Genomic DNA, 17,336 nt, shown 5'->3' on the forward strand with positions numbered 1-17,336 from the left:
TTGCTTGGCTAAGTACCTACTTTAGATAGACTGAACAAAGATTCACTTTAGTTTTAAAAGTCAACTATTTCTTTATTATCAGTTTATAAATATTTTTAATGTAGATATAAATATATTAGTGATAAGTGTGATATCATTGTCAATATGTTTTGAAATATATAAATTACTTACAATTATATTAAATTATGTAATTAAATAGATACACAAAAATATAATGGTTAAAGTATTTGGACATATTATTCCTAAAACCAGGTTCCTACTCAATTATCAATTTTTAGGGGACATCGTCGATTCTCGTATGGATTTTATGTCCATATTTGTTTCTATAACCATCGATTTTTGTGATTTAAGTATAAGGTTATTTAAATTTACATTTCCAAAGCATAGTTCCGATAATGAGAAATTTATATTTCAAGAGTTTTATATTGAAAGCCATGCAATATCTCTTTTAATCATTGTTTTTTGTTCAATTTAACATTTTTTTTACAATAAAACAAATAGTATATATAATAGGTTGCGTTTACATAACATCGAAAGCCATATGCTTTATTATGAAATTGCATAAATTAACAGTTACCATATCAACCGTTATCAGTCAAGATCGCAATGTAAACTTTTAAGACTATTGCACTGTGATTATTATTATTATTATTATAAGTACTACGAGCTATTAAATGAGATCATTGGTGGCGCAATGGTACCTACGACTATAAACGCGAACGCTTGTGGGTTCGTTCATCACTCAAAGAAAATTAATAAATTTTTCAACCTCACTCTTTCTTAGTTTCATTAGTGTTTATATGTTGACTGGCAGAACTTAACACCGCGCTCGCCTTGCCAGATCGGAGGTTTTTTTTAAATTAAAATGTAGGGACATTCAAATTTTTCTTCATGCGCTACGTTGGCTCTATTTCATCGATATTAAAATTCCATTAAAAAATTCTAGAGGAATATAATTAAAACTTTGCGCACGCTTGTGGGAAACTCTTGACTTGACTATGCAATTTTAATACTTTGTATCCAGAATGCATAGAATAATTATAGTGGTGGCCGTACACAGTACAACTCTCAGAAACTTTCTCTATAATAGAAGCAACAAAATATAAACGATAATGGATCCCTGGGAGTTAAACGTATCTAAGCTAGCATTAAGTTGCTGATAACTTAAATTGCCCTACATTGCATAAACACGAAAAACAATAGGAAATGCTATTTCAAAATTGTGCCATATCTACTCCATATGGGAAAGGATCACCTCCTACCCGCGTTGCATAGTAAACTTACCTAACTAAGCGTAATAGAAAAATAATTGTAGAACTAGTAAATCACTTCTTCAGTTCACTTGTAGTTCATAACTTTTCAGATTTATAATATAAGTTTAGAAGTATCATAGATAGTATAGATTTTCGTTTTTCAAAATAATGTTTATTAATTATGTTAGGTATATATCTTTTTATAATAAATTTTACATTTTTATATTAAATTTTTAATATTTCTATTTAATTAAGTGTAATAACATGTAAAACAATATGTGGGTACCTCCTACCTACTTTAGTTAAACGTTTCCGTACTGATAAGATAAAGGTCATTATTAAGTTTGCAGAGATAATTTTATTACAATTACGTCAAAGTCGTCTTTTGTAAATAATAAATAGGTGGCTTTGAATAAAAACAAAAAAAAAACAATTATGTTTTATTATCTAAATCGCGACTACTTAAATAGAATATAGAATTTATAAATTTCGCGAGTAAAAATAAGTTCATACGTAGACAAATAAGTAGATATATAATGTAAAATCATTATTGATATATCGAAGTATTAAACACAGTTGTTATTAAAGGTGCCAATTATGAATTTACACATTTTCAAGCTCTATGTTTTTTTTGCCGTATTTGCTTCTACAATTTTCAATTCATAGGTTACAATTTAACAATTTCGTTGGAATTTCAAGAGAAATTGTTTTCAAGCATATTCTAAGCTAATAATTTTTTTTATTTGTCTTTTCCCTTGTATTGTATATTTGACCCTTTTTTCGACTTCTTTGGTTGGCTTCGACGCATTGAGTTCACTAATAAATATTTTTAACATTCTTTTAATTATAAAACCAATGTCATTTACGATTGTTTTTATTTAAGTCAATATATAACTACAAGTCTTGCTGTCAAATATGCCATAATTGTAATTTATATATTTTATACTTCAAAGTTCAAAATAAGCAAGCAAATTAATGATGAGACAAAAATGTGCAAATGATCAATAAAATATTAGAATCGACTAAAGGAAAGCCGTGTTCCTGTAGGCCCGGCCAAAAATGTCCAAGCTGCAAGAAAAAAATAATTGTTCAGTAATGTTTTTTCTTACCTATTAATTTTTCTCGCCTTAATGTACTTTATTTGATTATAAATACTTTCAATCTTAACAGAGATTATACTTTTTAGAACTACTCTAAAAATGATATCTTATATACCTAATATATAATGAATTATATAATTTTGTCTTTACCTTTTTCTACTGTCAGTCCCCAGGTTTACGTAGAAGAACCTAGAAACCTTCCCGCACCAGTGACGATAGCCTACTACAAACCACAAAAATACAATCAAAAGCAAACAGTGCAATATTTAGAAAAACCTACAATATGGAAAGTGCGTAAACGATCCAATTATGAACAAGAACAAAAAACATCACCTATATGTCGATGGTACAAACGAAGGAAAGCCTTGAAAGAATTGATAGCTGAACACAAAAAAGAACAAAAATTACTAGAGAAACAAAGAAGAGATGAGTACGAAAGAGAACGTATGCAGGAATTGATGAAATGGGAAAGAGAAAGAGAAAAATTCAGACCTTTGCCTTCAATTAGTAAAAGTTTAGTATTTACAAGAAATAAAAGAAGTACTTCTGTACCACCAATAAAGAAAGAAAAAATATACATCAAAGAGAGGTCTGCCAGTGTTAAGCCTCGGGCACAATCGAAATCAGTGGCTGCTAAGCGTTAGTAAGTTTTTTGTTATAAATTTTGCTAAAACAAATTTCTAACAGTATAATTTCGCCTACGAATGTTTAGACTGCGCAGTCTATATGAGAATATTTATGATAAATTTAAATTTTCTCTTGCCGAGCCCATACACTAGTACTTAGTACGACGTAGCAATAAGTCAAGTATGAACACCACTAAAAAATGTTAAGCAATAAATTTACAGAGTTAAAAATCTTTCAATAATTATTCTTTAGAAAATAAATTTATTAAAAATGGAATATCCGTAACCAAAACCGAAATAGTACATCCGAAATGTTACCTACATCCGTAACTTCCTTAATTTTGTAACACTTATAAACAGATTTTTTTTCTTCGCATTGTGGTTAATTTTGATTAGAATCTTGAAACACTTTATTTTTTTCAGCAATACAAAAGAAAATATATCAAGAAGATTCGTAAATTACTGCTACCGTCTCTGCTGTCAGTTCTACTGTTACCTCACATGCATTATTCTTATAATAATCACTGTTATATGCATTATTTGATAAATTTTATATCGTCATTACTTAAATAAAAACAAAATTAAACAACAAACTTATTATGGACATGTTTTTATTATAATTCAATATATTGTAATATTAAAAAGGCATTTACAATTCGTAAATACTACTTTAAATTATAAGAATATAGATAAAAAATATGTATATGAATAATCATACCGCAATGGAGAGTAACTTTTTTTATATCGTAAAAGGCACTCAAACATGCATCCTACAGATCAGTCTCACGTAATTCAAAATTTTCTTTTTCGAACATAATTTTTTTGTTATCTGTTGCACTTGAAGTGCTCGCACATCTCTTTCTATTTGGACTTAGTTCTAAATTTAAATTATTTACACTTTGTAGTGGAGATCTTGAATTGGATAAACTTGAATCGACCGCTAAGTTACTTATAGACGACGTTAAATCCGATGGTACGTTACCATCGAGACAATATAATAAAGAATCAGTTAATTTATCATCATCTGATTTATTTAAAATCGATAAATCAATAGGCGTCGCGGTCAATACGGACCTACTTAATAAATATTCTCGGAACGGTTCAGTAAGGGATTTAGTTTGCAAATTAGTCATGTCGTGGGTAATTTTAATTTTTGGTATTAAATTTTCTTCGCATAGTGTTGTGTTTAGGTCTTCGGTTTTTCGTTTTTCGTGGCTTATTACGAATCGAGTGATGCCCGATCTTAGAGGGCTTATGTCGGATACGGAATCGGATCTTGGTTCTGCATTCATACGTAGCGAAACGCTTGCTGATCTAAAATGAAAATGTTATGTAAGTATAGTTAAAAATAAATATATAATATAACAGGCCATTGTACCGCAAACGGATATGGTTTGACTGTATGGCTGTCGGTTCGATTCCTACATTAGGCAATGATTCTATTTCAATAATTTTCATTTTACCACTCTGATAAGACAGAGGTGGCACATATTCGTTCATATGGCGTATCTTAATCAAAATGAAGTATCATCTTGACAATAGGTCCTGGCTATGCGGGATACAATTTCCGAAACTTTAAGCTCACTTTTGTATTAAATTAAATAATATAATACTTAAAAATATATTGATAAGATATTATACCTCAAATACCCTGAAAAAATCATACCTTTCACTCAAAAACGTAGATCGTGACATATCGTCATCGGACGACACAAAGTCACTATCATTTTTTGGTGATAGCGACGAATATATATCAGACTTTACTGATACATCCTTTGTTTCTACAGTTTCGGGTAAATCGCGTTGTTCTGATGTAATAATTAACGGTTTACGAGATCTTGGTGTCATTATTGATTCCTGTAAAAATTATAATAAATAATCTATAAATCGATCAATATAATAAAACTGTGACTTGAGGCCGTCGTTGCGCAGTAGCTCAAGTGTATGACTGTAAGTGCGATGGTTGTGGGTTTGATTCCCCCAAGTCGAGGAATTGAATTTTGTTTCACCGCTTTGGTAATGAGGCAGAGCGCGGCGTTGAGTTTCGCCACTCATTACCCATTACCTCCAGAATTCGTCGGAATGTGGGAAACGGAAGTCTTCAAGAAAATCCAAGTGTCCTGTCTCACTTAGGGTGCCCAGCTAAAACAGAGAGCCTAAAAAAATATAACATAACATGATTTTTTTACTTTAGGGTAATGCAATTGAATGTAAGTTCCAATATCATACTATATTTATGTTTATTTAAATGCCCGATGCCCGGTCTAAGAGCAGGTAAAAATAAGATAAGAAATATTGTTAAAATTAGACATTAGAATGCGACACACAAAGAATAAAAAAAAGCATATGCATACATAAAAAGCCATGCAAAACAAACCTGCATCGCTTTAGGCAGTTTCTGTGTAGACTTCGTTATAGGCGACATTGAGGCTCTTCTAAAATTAACTATGTATGGCGTCTCACAATTCTCAAGTTCTTCAAAATCCGATATTCCTGGTGTACTTGTCAAATAATGCAACTTAAATTCTATTTCATTGTCTATAGGTTCATTTTTATTTGGCGTGTTAAAATTGTTATAGCTGTCCTCCGAATCTTGATCTACACAAGAGACACAGGTAGGTGTAGTACGTATTGCACGTTTTTGATACTTTTTCCCTGTATTTTGATTCAATTTAGATCTAAATAATCTTTTTTTTGTATTTTTCGGTGTCTCTTCATTTGCTAAAAGACTCAAATTTGGTTCGGAAACGAATTTGGGACTCATTTTTCTCGATTTATTTAGAGCACCTTCCGATAATGTACTCGAATCGGAATCGTAATCGATCGATTCGGTACTCGCTATTTTATTCGCTAAGTTTTTGAGTACAATGTTCTTGTGTGTAACATCGACTTTGTTATCGTCTTGATGTTTTTTATTTTTGGTTTTCTGTAATAAATGCATGCTTTTAGCTTTAGCGAAAGTTATTAGATAGACGTAATATTATGAGTGGCAGACACGTGGACAGTTAGTTACAAACATGCTTGAATTGTTGATATGTTTGCAAAATTGATTTAAATCCTTAACAATCAATATTCAATATTAAGAAAATAATTTTCATATCCGATTATACCAATGAAATATTGATTTAACATAGCAATAATAGTTTTAAAAATGTAAAAAAATACATTTGTTATTAAGTATAAACACTCACGTAACAGTATAAATAAAATTTAATTTCTTAATTTTATTTAATACTGACATTTCCTACATTTTGTCAAACATATTAACAAATAACATGACATATTAACAATTTTATAATAATATATCATTTAACCTTACCTCTTCTACAGTATTAATAGTACTAGCAGATCCCTTCTTTGGTGTTTTATTTAATAAACCCTTGTTAAATATATGCCTTTTGATTGAGTCCCCGAAACTTCTAGAACCAGCCACTTTACCCGTCCTTTGAATTTGTATTGGTGTACCTGTAATATAAGGTTTTTAAAAGTTTTAAAGGCTGACGGTATCGCGCGGTGAGAGTCCCTCTCTTTTTGAATTTGGCCAATCAAAAATGTCTTGTTACCAGAACAAGGAAATGAAAATAATTCATTCCCATAAGTAGGAATAGAATCCACAACCGTTTTTATAAAATATTTTATACCATACATAAACTGCCTATTAAATTTGGTGTAGATAATTTACGTTTATATTGCCATTTCTTCGCCCTGGTGTCAAGGCAAAGCGCGGCGTTGAGTTATGCCACTCAACACGCAATGCCTCCAGAATTCGGCAGAAAGTGGGGAACGGAGTGTGTTAACACTAGGTTCCCCCTGCGGTGTTCTGGATAGCTGGTTTATCCTATATCTTAAAAAACAAAGTCGCTTTTCGTGTCTGTCTGTTGTTTCTAACTCTTCTTCTTCTAAACCACCCAACGGATTTAAATGCGGTTTTCACCATTAGGTCGAGTATTTTTCATAGAAGGTTTATATATAGTTTATTATTTGTACATTCTTATGTAAATTAACATAAATACGATAAATGTGTATAAAGTCCTTCCCGTTGAGACACTTTCGCGCATGCGCTGCTTTAATGGTAAGTACTACATGAAAATAATGTACTGGAGTATTGTTCCTCTTAATAAGATCTACAAAAAAGTCCGCGACGGCATATTCGTATTTTTTAAGAATAACGTGTAGTGATCATTTTTCTGTCTAAAAATAATAATTTCAATATATTTTTTATTGTGAGGGATATTTTTCCATAATGGTATTAATCCTTATCCTTTAAAATACTTTATTAATTTTCTACGTTAAACGAAGATAAAATTTGCTTTTTACACAATTTCGAAATTGCGAATAGTTTTAGAGAAAAACGCATTTAATTGTTGACACATCCCACCGTTCACACATCAGCTGTATGTTACTCAAGTTTCACTTATCCCTTACTCTCAACATATAAATAAGTATATTAGTTACGGTGGCCATTTAATGTAGATCAAAACTGTCTTTTACTGTTTTTCATTTTAATAAGTACTTTAGAAGTTGTTACAATATCAAAAAATCCTTGCTGCGAAACGGCTCGCCACTCGCAATGCGTCCGCCGCGCCCGTGTGCCATACACGCATCGGTGGTTCAGTGGTAGAATGCTCGCCTGCCACCCGGGCGGCCCGGGTTCGATTCCCGGCCGATGCATTCTATTTAATTTTCCTCCCCGCAGCCACGTAGTGCTTGCTTTTCATCAGGGACAGAATACCCTCTTCAGCATTAACCACAAGCTCAAAAAAAATAAAACCCGCCTGCCTCTATAGCAACGAAGATTTAGATGCGTTTGCACGTATTGGATAATTGGATTTGAATGTATTATTTAAGCGCGATATATTTGGTTTCACATTTTTTGTAGTAGTTATTAGTAGGTAGGTTTTTGTTTATAATTTCTTCCGTTTAAAAATAGTCATTTAACTATCTAAAAATAGTCATCCTATATCTTATAAAACAAAGTCGCTTTTCGTGTCTGTCTGTTGTTTCTAACTCTTCTTCTTCTAAACCACCCAACGGATTTTGATGCGGTCTTCACCATTAAGTCGAGTGTTTTTCGTAGAAGGTTTATATATAGTTTATTATTTATACATTCTTATGTAAATTAACATAAATACGATAAATGTGTATAAAGTCCTACCCGTTGAGACACTTTCGCGCATGCGCTGCTCTAATGGTAAGTACTACATGAAAAAAATGTACTGGAGTATTGTTCCTCTTAATAAGATCTACAAAAAAGTCCGCGACGGCATATTCGTTTTTTTTAAGAATAACGTGTAGTGATCATTTTTCTCTCTAAAAATAATAATTTCAATATATTTTTTATTGTGAGGGATATTTTTCCATAATGGTATTAATCCTTATCCTTTAAAATACTTTATTAATTTTCTATGTTAAACGAAGATAAAATTTGCTTTTTACAATATTTCGAAATTGCGAATAGTTTTACAGAAAAACACATTTAATTGTTGACACATCCCGCCGTTGACACATCAGCTGTATGTTACTCAAGTTTCACTTATCCCTTACTCTCAGCATATAAATAAGTATATTAGTTACGTTGGCCATTTAATGTAGACCAAAGCTGTCTTTTACTGTTTTTCATTTTAATAAGTACTTTAGAAGTTGTTACAATATAAAAAAAATCCTTGCTGCGAAACGGCTCGTCACTCGCCATGCGTCCGCCGCGCCCGCCTGCCTTACACGCATCGGTGGATCAGTGGTAGAATGCTCGCCTGCCACGCGGGCGGCCCGGGTTCGATTCCCGGCCGATGCATTCTATTTAATTTTCCTCGCAGGCAGCCACGTAGTGCTTGCTTTTCATCAGGGACAGAATACCCTCTTCAGCATTAACCAAAAGCTCGAAAAAAAACCCACCTGCCTTTATAGCAACGAAGATTTAGATGCGTTTGCACGTATTGGATAATTGGAGTTGAATGTATTATTTCAGCGCGATATATTTGGTTTCATATTTTTTATAGTAGTTATTAGTAGGTAGGTTTTTGTTTATAATTTCTTAAAAATTATAAACAAAAACCTACCTACCTACTACAAACCTACCTACTACAAAGTTTAAAAATAGTCATTTAACTATCTAAAAATAGTAATTTAAATATATTTTAATAAGTACTTGAAAAGATTAGTAGCACACATTTAAAATTACGGTACCTACTAAAAAATCCTTGCTGTGTAAAACAATTGGAAAATCCTTATTGAAACTATGAAAATGCAGGTTGCATTAGGGTTTAATTAATTTTCACATTATCTTAAGTGCTTTGCAAACATACATTATATGAATAATCCAGTAGTAAAAGCGGGCGAAGCCGCAAGAGGGTCGCTAGTTTAAATATATTTCAATAAGTACTTGAAAAGATTAGTAGCACAGATTTAAAATTACGGTACCTACTAAAAAATCCTTGCTGTGTAAAACAATTGGAAAATCCTTATTGAAACTACAAAAATGCGGGTTGCATTAGGGTTTAATTAATTTTCACATTATCTTAAGTGCTTTGCAAACATACATTACATGAATAATCCAGTAGTTAAAGCGGGCGAAGCAGCAAGAGGGTCGCTAGTTTATTTATATTTTCTCGAGTGGAGATCTAACCCACAACCGTCGCGTCACACACACACACACGCACGCACGTACGCACGCACGCACGCATGCACACATACACACACACGCACACACACACCCTTATGCCGTTGTGCCACGACGGCCTCTATCAAATAAAATATTAAAATTCCTATGGAAACTTTAAAAAAATGATTTCATTTCATCTTAAAATCGATGCACAGAAAGTGGCCGCACACAACTAGTCATTATATAAAATAAGTTGAAAAAAAATTAAGCTTTACAATACATACCATATCCATTTTGTCTATTAAAATGTTTCACAAGCCGTCTCTTGTGTTGGCTGTCGGGCAACGCCTGTATGTGAGCGTATAGTTTAGCTAGAGCGGTGTCGGTCGGATTAGTTGCGTTCTCTACAATAGTTCTGTGACGGTCTACGAATGTGTATACCGTGCTGGCTGCCGTTCTGAAAATATATGTTATAAATCAGCTTCACGCTGTATCCCACACGCAGCAGGGTAGGCAGAGGGATCCTAATGTTAAGACATTCCGTTTCCCACTTTCCGCTGAATTCTGTAGACATTACGTGTTAAGTGGCGGACAACGCCGCGCTTAAGTCCTATATAAAAATCGACCACATAAAACTTTTAAAATATAATAGAAAAATCTATAAATTATTTTTTTTATTAATTTACTTACCTATCGCTAATACTTTCATCCAAATCGACATCTGGTGACATTGCACGTCTTTTCTCTAATCTTGTAAAATAAGCGGTCGCATCTGTCTCTAACTGTTCAGGAGATTCGAACAGACGTGCGGACTGACGTATCATGAAACTTATAAGGGGAGATAACGCTATGGAGTCGGCGTGAAAGTTCTCTGGTGATAGCTGAAAGAGCAATTATAAAAGGTAAAATTTTAAACTTTGAAATTTGACTAGAAGTGTATTAAGATTAGATTATCTCTGCCTACCCTGCTATATGCGGAATTCACAGTACGGTCGACAAGTCGTGGCCGCCTTGAAGGAAGTAAATTAAGTTTACTAACTTAGAATTAAGTTTATTTCCATTCCCCACTATCTGCCGGATTCTGGAGGCATTGGAATTCCACGTTACGCTTTCGAGTGGGAATCGAACCCACAATTTGTCGGGTTCACAGTCGTACGATGGGCCTTTGCGTCACGACTGGCATCAATTGGTTAAACGTAAACGTACCAAGTACCTATTAATTACAACAATCTTATCTTACAATATACAGGGTGTCCCAGGAGTCAACGATAAAACGAAACCAGGTGATAGACCAAGTCGTAACAGTTATGAGAAAAATACAAAAAAAAATCTTTGTCATGTATTTTTCATATTATATTGATTTTAAAAAATATCGGAAAAACCGACACCCTATGATAATTTTTCAAGTCCTAAGACTACAAATATTACTCTTTCTTCATTTTTTTTTCTGTAATTTAATCATGAGTAACCCTTCTGTGAATTACAGTTTAAGATTGAAACATACCTGCATTAGTTTCCAATAAAATGTGGTGTTTTTGCCAAACATTAAATTCAAAATATTTACTACACCCAACTTTAACCGACTGTACTATAAAAAAAATGTACTACTCTGTTTTTGCAAGTGACTTTAAAAGTTGGCGCATTTAATCTAGATTCCGAAATGGTACGACACTTGCTGGATTACTTCTTTATTGAAGAGAGAAAAATCGAAATACACGATAATCGGGATGTCGTTCAGCTTTTTGGTATCTATTCCGATACATTTTAGCTGCAGCATTTGCGTTACATAACCATTCTCCATGAATGAAATGCATATTGGCAATGTGTCAAAGACCGAATATAAGCCCTGCGAGAACCCAGACTCGAGCACTGTCCTTATAAGTCCTGGGCCAGCCCCTAAGTCGGATAAGCGTTGCCTGGGCTAAGTGGCGGGAGGTCACTGGTGTGGTCTGTGATCCGTCCGTCCTAACTCTTATCCGGCCAAGGAGATCGTGATCGATGCCTCCAGACTCGTGCATGACGGATCCAAGGTACCTGAACTTTTTCAACTTTAGGGGATGGCCCAGGAATTATAAGGATAGTGCTCGAGTCCGGGCTCTCGCAGGCCGTATACTCGGTCTTTGACACATTGCCAATATGCATTTCATTCATGGAGAATGGTTATGTAACGCTAATGCTGCAATCTAGAATGTATCGGAAAAGATACCAAAAAGCTGAACGACATCCCGATTATCGTGTATTTCGATTTTTCTCTCTTCAATAAAGAAGTAATCCAGCAAGTGTCGTACCATTTCGGAATCTAGATTAAATGCGCCAACTTTTAAAGTCACTTGCAAAAACAGAGTAGTACATTTTTTTTATAGTATAGTCGGTTAAAGTTGGGTGTAATAAATATTTTGAATTTAATGTTTGGCGAAAACACCACGTTTTATTGAAAACTGATGCACGTATGTTTCAATCTTAAACTGTAATTCATGGAAGGATTACTCATGATTACATTACAGAAAAAAAAATGAAGAAAGAGTAATATTTGTAGTCCTGGGACTTGAAAAACCATCACAGGGTGTCGGTTTTTCCGATATTTTTTAAAATCAATATAATATGAAAAATACATGACAAAGATTTTTTTTTATATTTTTCTCATAACTGTCACGACTTGGTCTATCACCTGGTTTCGTTTTATCGTTGGCTCCTGGGACACCCTGTATAACAGGAAAGTAATAATGTATAACAGGAATATTAAAACAAGACATGTTTTAACAAAGACAAATAAAATTTTGCAACTCTGCTCCAAATAAACAGGAAATGATTGTTTGGTCTATACAATGCTTTTGTGAGGACATAAATTTGGTAATGATCTGCTTCCTCTTCTTAGATGTCTTAATAGGCTATTACTATAATTTTTAAAGTGTTCTACCACACTTAGTAAGACAAATCATTTTTAGAAAACATATACAATTTTGAATGCAGCAGAATTTGAAGAGGTATTTTTTGGAAACCATTCAAACAAGCACTCTGACAACTAAGCCATACGTTCTCACACAGTTATGTCGAAATTCTTATCTTGTTACAATTTTAGAGGCTATTATAGCTATGTGAGACAAAATATGTGAGTGGAGTGGGTTTGGTTCACATTTATGATTATTTTTTATTTAAACAGTGCATGTGCACCGTTAAAAGGCATTCTTTTAAACTGTTGTGTCTCATAAAATATTTTTTAATGAATACCTAACTATAAAGAGGCACAGTGTGACCATGTTTGCCTGTAAATGACATGATGGATTTCATCCCAATTCACTAGAAAAATATATATTTACTTCCCTACTGTAGCAACACAAAGAGCAGTTTTATATTCCACCAGTAAACATCTTATGTCTCATAATCAAGCAGAACATAAAAAAGAATTTCTTAATTTTTTAATTTGGTTTCCTCTGCCTACACTACCATTTGCAGAATACAAATGTAACATACATAAACATAAAAGAAAATATTTTAAAAAAAGGAAAAATATATATTACCTTTCTGGGACACAACAGGTGCGGTGTAAACATAGTGGCTAAAGTATCAGGTGACATTCTATTACTTGCTTCATTATCAGCCACCAAAAGAAGCAAACTAAGTAATCTTTCTAAAAAATTCCTATGAGATGGTGTTAGAAGTAATAGCAAAAGCTGTAACGCTGTTAGCAATTTAACTTCTGATGATTCTATATTCGGAGGGTATTGGGCTGAAATGTGAAATATGAAGTCTGAAGTCTTTTCGAATATATTTACACACAAAAGAATAGAAAAACAGTTAGAAAAAAATTTTAAACTAGCAAGACTCTTCGAAACTGCTAATAATAAATAATAACATATTCTTTTTTTTTGAGCATTGTGCTGTACCCTGCACTTAGGGTAGGTAGAGGGACCTAGTATTAAAACACTCTGTTCCCCGCTTTAGACTGAATTTTCGAGGCATTGTGTGTTAGGTGAAGCCGAAGGGGAAGAAATTTAAATAATATTTATATAATATTATTTTAATTTCTTACAAATTAAAATATTATTTATTTAATGAATTATATATTTTTTTATTATTTTCATTCTCCCAATGAATGGGAATCAAACCCATAACTGTTGTGCTTACAGTCACACAAGTGTGTGACTGCACCACAAATAAACACTAATTCTAATTATATTAAACATTATTATATAATACTAAGAGGATATTCTGGTATAGTGGTAGAGCATATAACCTTAGATACAATGGTTGTGGATTCAGTAATTTTCACGGGCATTAATAATCTTCATTTCACCTGTCTGGCTACACAATGCTTGACATAAAATTTCATCATTTACTACACCATTTCTCAAAACCAGGTTGTTTTCAAGATTATTAACACTACATCTTCTCTGCCTACTCTGCTACATTAAGGAAATAAAGTATAAAGCTACACAAATTCTAAATTTACTAACCTGCTAAAGTACAATAAGTCTGATAATACTGATCCATTAACAATGGTTGAGGTAGTTCAGCCAAGAATCCCTTCAAAACAGAAGCACAATCATGAACTGAGAACTTTCCTTCATCAAGTCCTAGACTTGAACTATTGAGGAGCAACTGTCGGAGTTCCTGTTGCCTACTCAGAGAGCCGGTACGGCGAAATATACCCTCTTGTGTTACATCTAGTGGTAGGAAATATATTTTTTGTTAAATTGTATACAAAGAATGATATGAAATTATCAATATTATAGATAGGTAGGTAATAACACTTTATTATACACAAAGCAATGGAATATTAGAAAAAAGTTATTAAAATAAATATAGAAATGTTCAAATATTTACTATCGGGCTTCGATAGGAATTCTATTAATTCATATAGTTTACGTATTCCATCTGCGGTAATCGAGTTTGTCTCTTCAATTTTCTTTGTGTTGGTAATAGTATTTTGACTAGAACTTGAACTGGCATTTTTCGTTTTCTTAGGAAAATTCCACCTAAATTGCTTTGGTTTATCCGTCGAACAATCGACACTAGAATAATTAAAAGAAATATCATAATCCTCAAGTAAATTAAGTTGAATTAAATATAAACAGTTAATACTCACTCGTCTGTGTTTATATCAACAACAAAAGATAAATGCATACGCACTAAAATAAAAAACTGTTCCAAATTCTCATTTCTAAGCCTCTCTATAATATTTGGATTAGATGAACACATTTCGGGAAATATTTTCAAAGTTACACACAACGTGCCTACGGGTTTTACAAACTATTTATTATGACCGTTTCCATTATTTAAAAAATATTCTTATTTCTGTAATTTAATATATTCATTTATATGTAGTATATAAATTATAATACTTAATTGTAATAATAAAATTAGGATAACCCGTAATCCGTTTTTTACTTGCGGTATTGTTTTCAAACGATACGTCAATTGTCATAAGACACAACGGTCAAACTGATTTCGTTCAGAAATTGAATAAAATAATTTATTCAATTATATGTTTTATTTCAATTTCAAATATTAATTAATATTTGTTCATAATATTAATTAATATTTGAAATCGAAATAAACGGTATTCGTATACGGTATATGTAAAGAATACCGTACACGATTATCTTCTTTTTTTTTATTTATTTATTTATAACAAAATACATTAAAAGTTAGTACATTAATTTTTAATTCTGTATAATTTTATCACGTTATATTATACAAACGTACGTCTTGCTACCTACTTAATAATTTTTTACCGTGCATTTCTCATCATTTTGTGCATTTTTTATTCCACTTCATGGCCATACATCTACTTAAATCAATAAAAAGAATTTTCCTACATAGCAAGGTATGCAGAAGAGCAAAAGTTATGTAGATACTTTATTTCACATACACCTTCATTCACAAAAGAAAATATTTTAAATAATTAAACTGAACCATCACATTTAGCAGTAGACGCTATCTCACTGCACCACAACCATATACCATACTTTTTATATTTTTATTTTCTCAAAACCATTCTATAAAAATATACAGAAATAAAAGTAAAGATAAATTCATATGTTCAATTCACAAGGTTTAAATACATAAAACATAATCAGATATATACCTGTATATTATAGTGAAATAAAAAAATAAATAAACTATTATATTTAAAAATTTACTAATAATAGGTTTAATGATAAAATAATTAAAATTAACAAGATTTAAAACATATCATCATGACCCAGGTCTGCTAATAAATTAAGTCCCCTTTCTTTGAGTGCTTTAGAAAGAAGTTTTTGTTGTTCTGTTTTAGAGTCTTGTTCTCTTCTTTGAGCATCAAGTATATCATCAACCGATACTTCTGTCAGTGGAAGATTGTCTTCTTTGTCCTTATCCTGTAAGTATTATTAGTAAAGTTTATAATTAAAAATAATATGTTACAATGAAGTATCAATAAAATTATTATTAAGCAAATGAAAATGACTGTATGAATTTAAGAGTAAATATAATTTACTTACGATTTCACCTAATAAAACCACGTTTTCACCTCTTACTATAAAAATTCCTCTTGGTATGTCACCATATTCTCGACCTACATGGATTCTTTCAATGGTTTTGTGTAAGACTAAGTTAGCAAATTGGTCCACGCAACGTAAATAGCCAATTAATGTTCTTCCGTCACGCAGCAACACCATAAGTTTTTCTTTATAAAACAATAATTAATAAAATAGATTATAAAATAAAATATCAATAGCTTTAGTGAAAAATTAACATACTATCTAGTTCATCCAGTAAGTGAGCTGTTCCTGCTAAGGGGTTTACGTTATTTGACATGTTTACAGTCAAAATCTCTATAGTGTAATTATTATTTTAAATATATATTTTATTATTAATAAAATAAATACTATCGAAAGTTTCAAATCAAAACAAGATTTGGATTTTCAGCTTTTCAAGTCCGGTTTATTTTGACACACAGGTTATTCCGTTTTGACAGTACATTTAATACAGATAACAACATTTAATATCGCACTGTACAAAAGATCTTTGTTAATAAATATCATAGTCATTAGACACAATGCTTTTATTTACAAATATCATTCTTTTTGTATTATTTAATAATGACACCTACTCTTTAATAATATACTATGGGATACAACTATATACTATGAGTAATAACAATATACAACAAGAGAGAGGAACCTCCGCACAATACGTGCCGTCTCAAGTATTACTGCCTTCTGTATCCGGTTCTTGATCCAACAGCTAAGCGATAGTCTCTTAAGGTGTTGGTCGAGGCTTTTCGCTATTAAACCGTTAACCGAAACCACTATCGGCACAATGATAGTCGCATTGACATCCCACATGGCGGTAATCTCATGGGCTAGGTCCAAATATTTAGATTGTTTTTCTTTTTCGGCCTTCACGAGATTTTCATCATGTGGGATAGTAACGTCAACAATCACTGCGCGGCGCGCCGCTCGGTCTACTAGTACTATATCAGGTCTATTGGCAACAATATACCTGTCAGTAATAATAGACCGATCCCAGTAGAGCAAAGCACAGCTATTTTCAAGAACAGACATGGGATTGTACCTGTAGTAAGGCACCTCCAATTCTACAAGGCCATATTGAAGAGCAAGTTGCTGGTGTATTATCTTGGCTACTTGATTGTGTCTATGCAAATACTCGCCATTAGCAAGATGAGAACAACCAGAGACAATATGTCTGAGGGACTCCCCAGGTCGATGACACGCCCGGCAGATGTCGATAGTGCCATCTTTCATAAAAAAAAAAC

At 32.4% G+C, this 17,336-nt stretch overlaps 3 protein-coding genes across 5 annotated transcripts; 1 reads left to right on the forward strand and 2 right to left on the reverse strand.

The window, feature by feature from the left end:
• Positions 1–2,111: 2,111 nt before the first annotated feature.
• LOC146529429 (uncharacterized) lies at positions 2,112–3,544 on the forward strand. Its single transcript, XM_085201707.1, has 3 exons — positions 2,112–2,345; positions 2,520–2,996; positions 3,403–3,544. Exons 1-3 carry the CDS (start codon positions 2,251–2,253, stop codon positions 3,521–3,523), a joined length of 693 nt encoding a protein of 230 aa, XP_085057833.1. The 5' UTR covers positions 2,112–2,250; the 3' UTR covers positions 3,524–3,544.
• Positions 3,545–3,573: 29 nt separating this feature from the next.
• RhoGAP54D (Rho GTPase activating protein at 54D) lies at positions 3,574–15,018 on the reverse strand. Of its 3 annotated transcripts, none has more exons than XM_085201705.1 (10): positions 14,708–15,017; positions 14,402–14,589; positions 14,032–14,241; positions 13,096–13,304; positions 10,268–10,458; positions 9,862–10,034; positions 6,299–6,444; positions 5,357–5,905; positions 4,646–4,836; positions 3,574–4,293 (listed from the first exon to the last, which is right to left on the reverse strand). In XM_085201705.1, exons 1-10 carry the CDS (start codon positions 14,734–14,736, stop codon positions 3,750–3,752), a joined length of 2,430 nt encoding a protein of 809 aa, XP_085057831.1. In that variant the 5' UTR covers positions 14,737–15,017; the 3' UTR covers positions 3,574–3,749. The 3 variants fall into 3 exon arrangements, with proteins under 3 accessions (XP_085057831.1, XP_085057830.1, XP_085057832.1); XM_085201704.1 differs by having other exon boundaries at positions 14,664–15,016; XM_085201706.1 differs by lacking the exon at positions 5,357–5,905 and having other exon boundaries at positions 14,664–15,018.
• A 673-nt stretch (positions 15,019–15,691) lies between these two features.
• On the reverse strand, positions 15,692–16,547 carry LSm1 (U6 snRNA-associated Sm-like protein LSm1). Its single transcript, XM_085201708.1, has 3 exons — positions 16,318–16,547; positions 16,060–16,244; positions 15,692–15,936 (listed from the first exon to the last, which is right to left on the reverse strand). Exons 1-3 carry the CDS (start codon positions 16,373–16,375, stop codon positions 15,763–15,765), a joined length of 417 nt encoding a protein of 138 aa, XP_085057834.1. The 5' UTR covers positions 16,376–16,547; the 3' UTR covers positions 15,692–15,762.
• Between the last annotated feature and the right edge of the window lie 789 nt (positions 16,548–17,336).

This window comes from Heliconius melpomene, chromosome 18 (assembly GCF_056956725.1).
Source record: "Heliconius melpomene rosina isolate 202511_hmr_F chromosome 18, ASM5695672v1, whole genome shotgun sequence".
NCBI lineage: Eukaryota > Metazoa > Arthropoda > Insecta > Lepidoptera > Nymphalidae > Heliconius > Heliconius melpomene.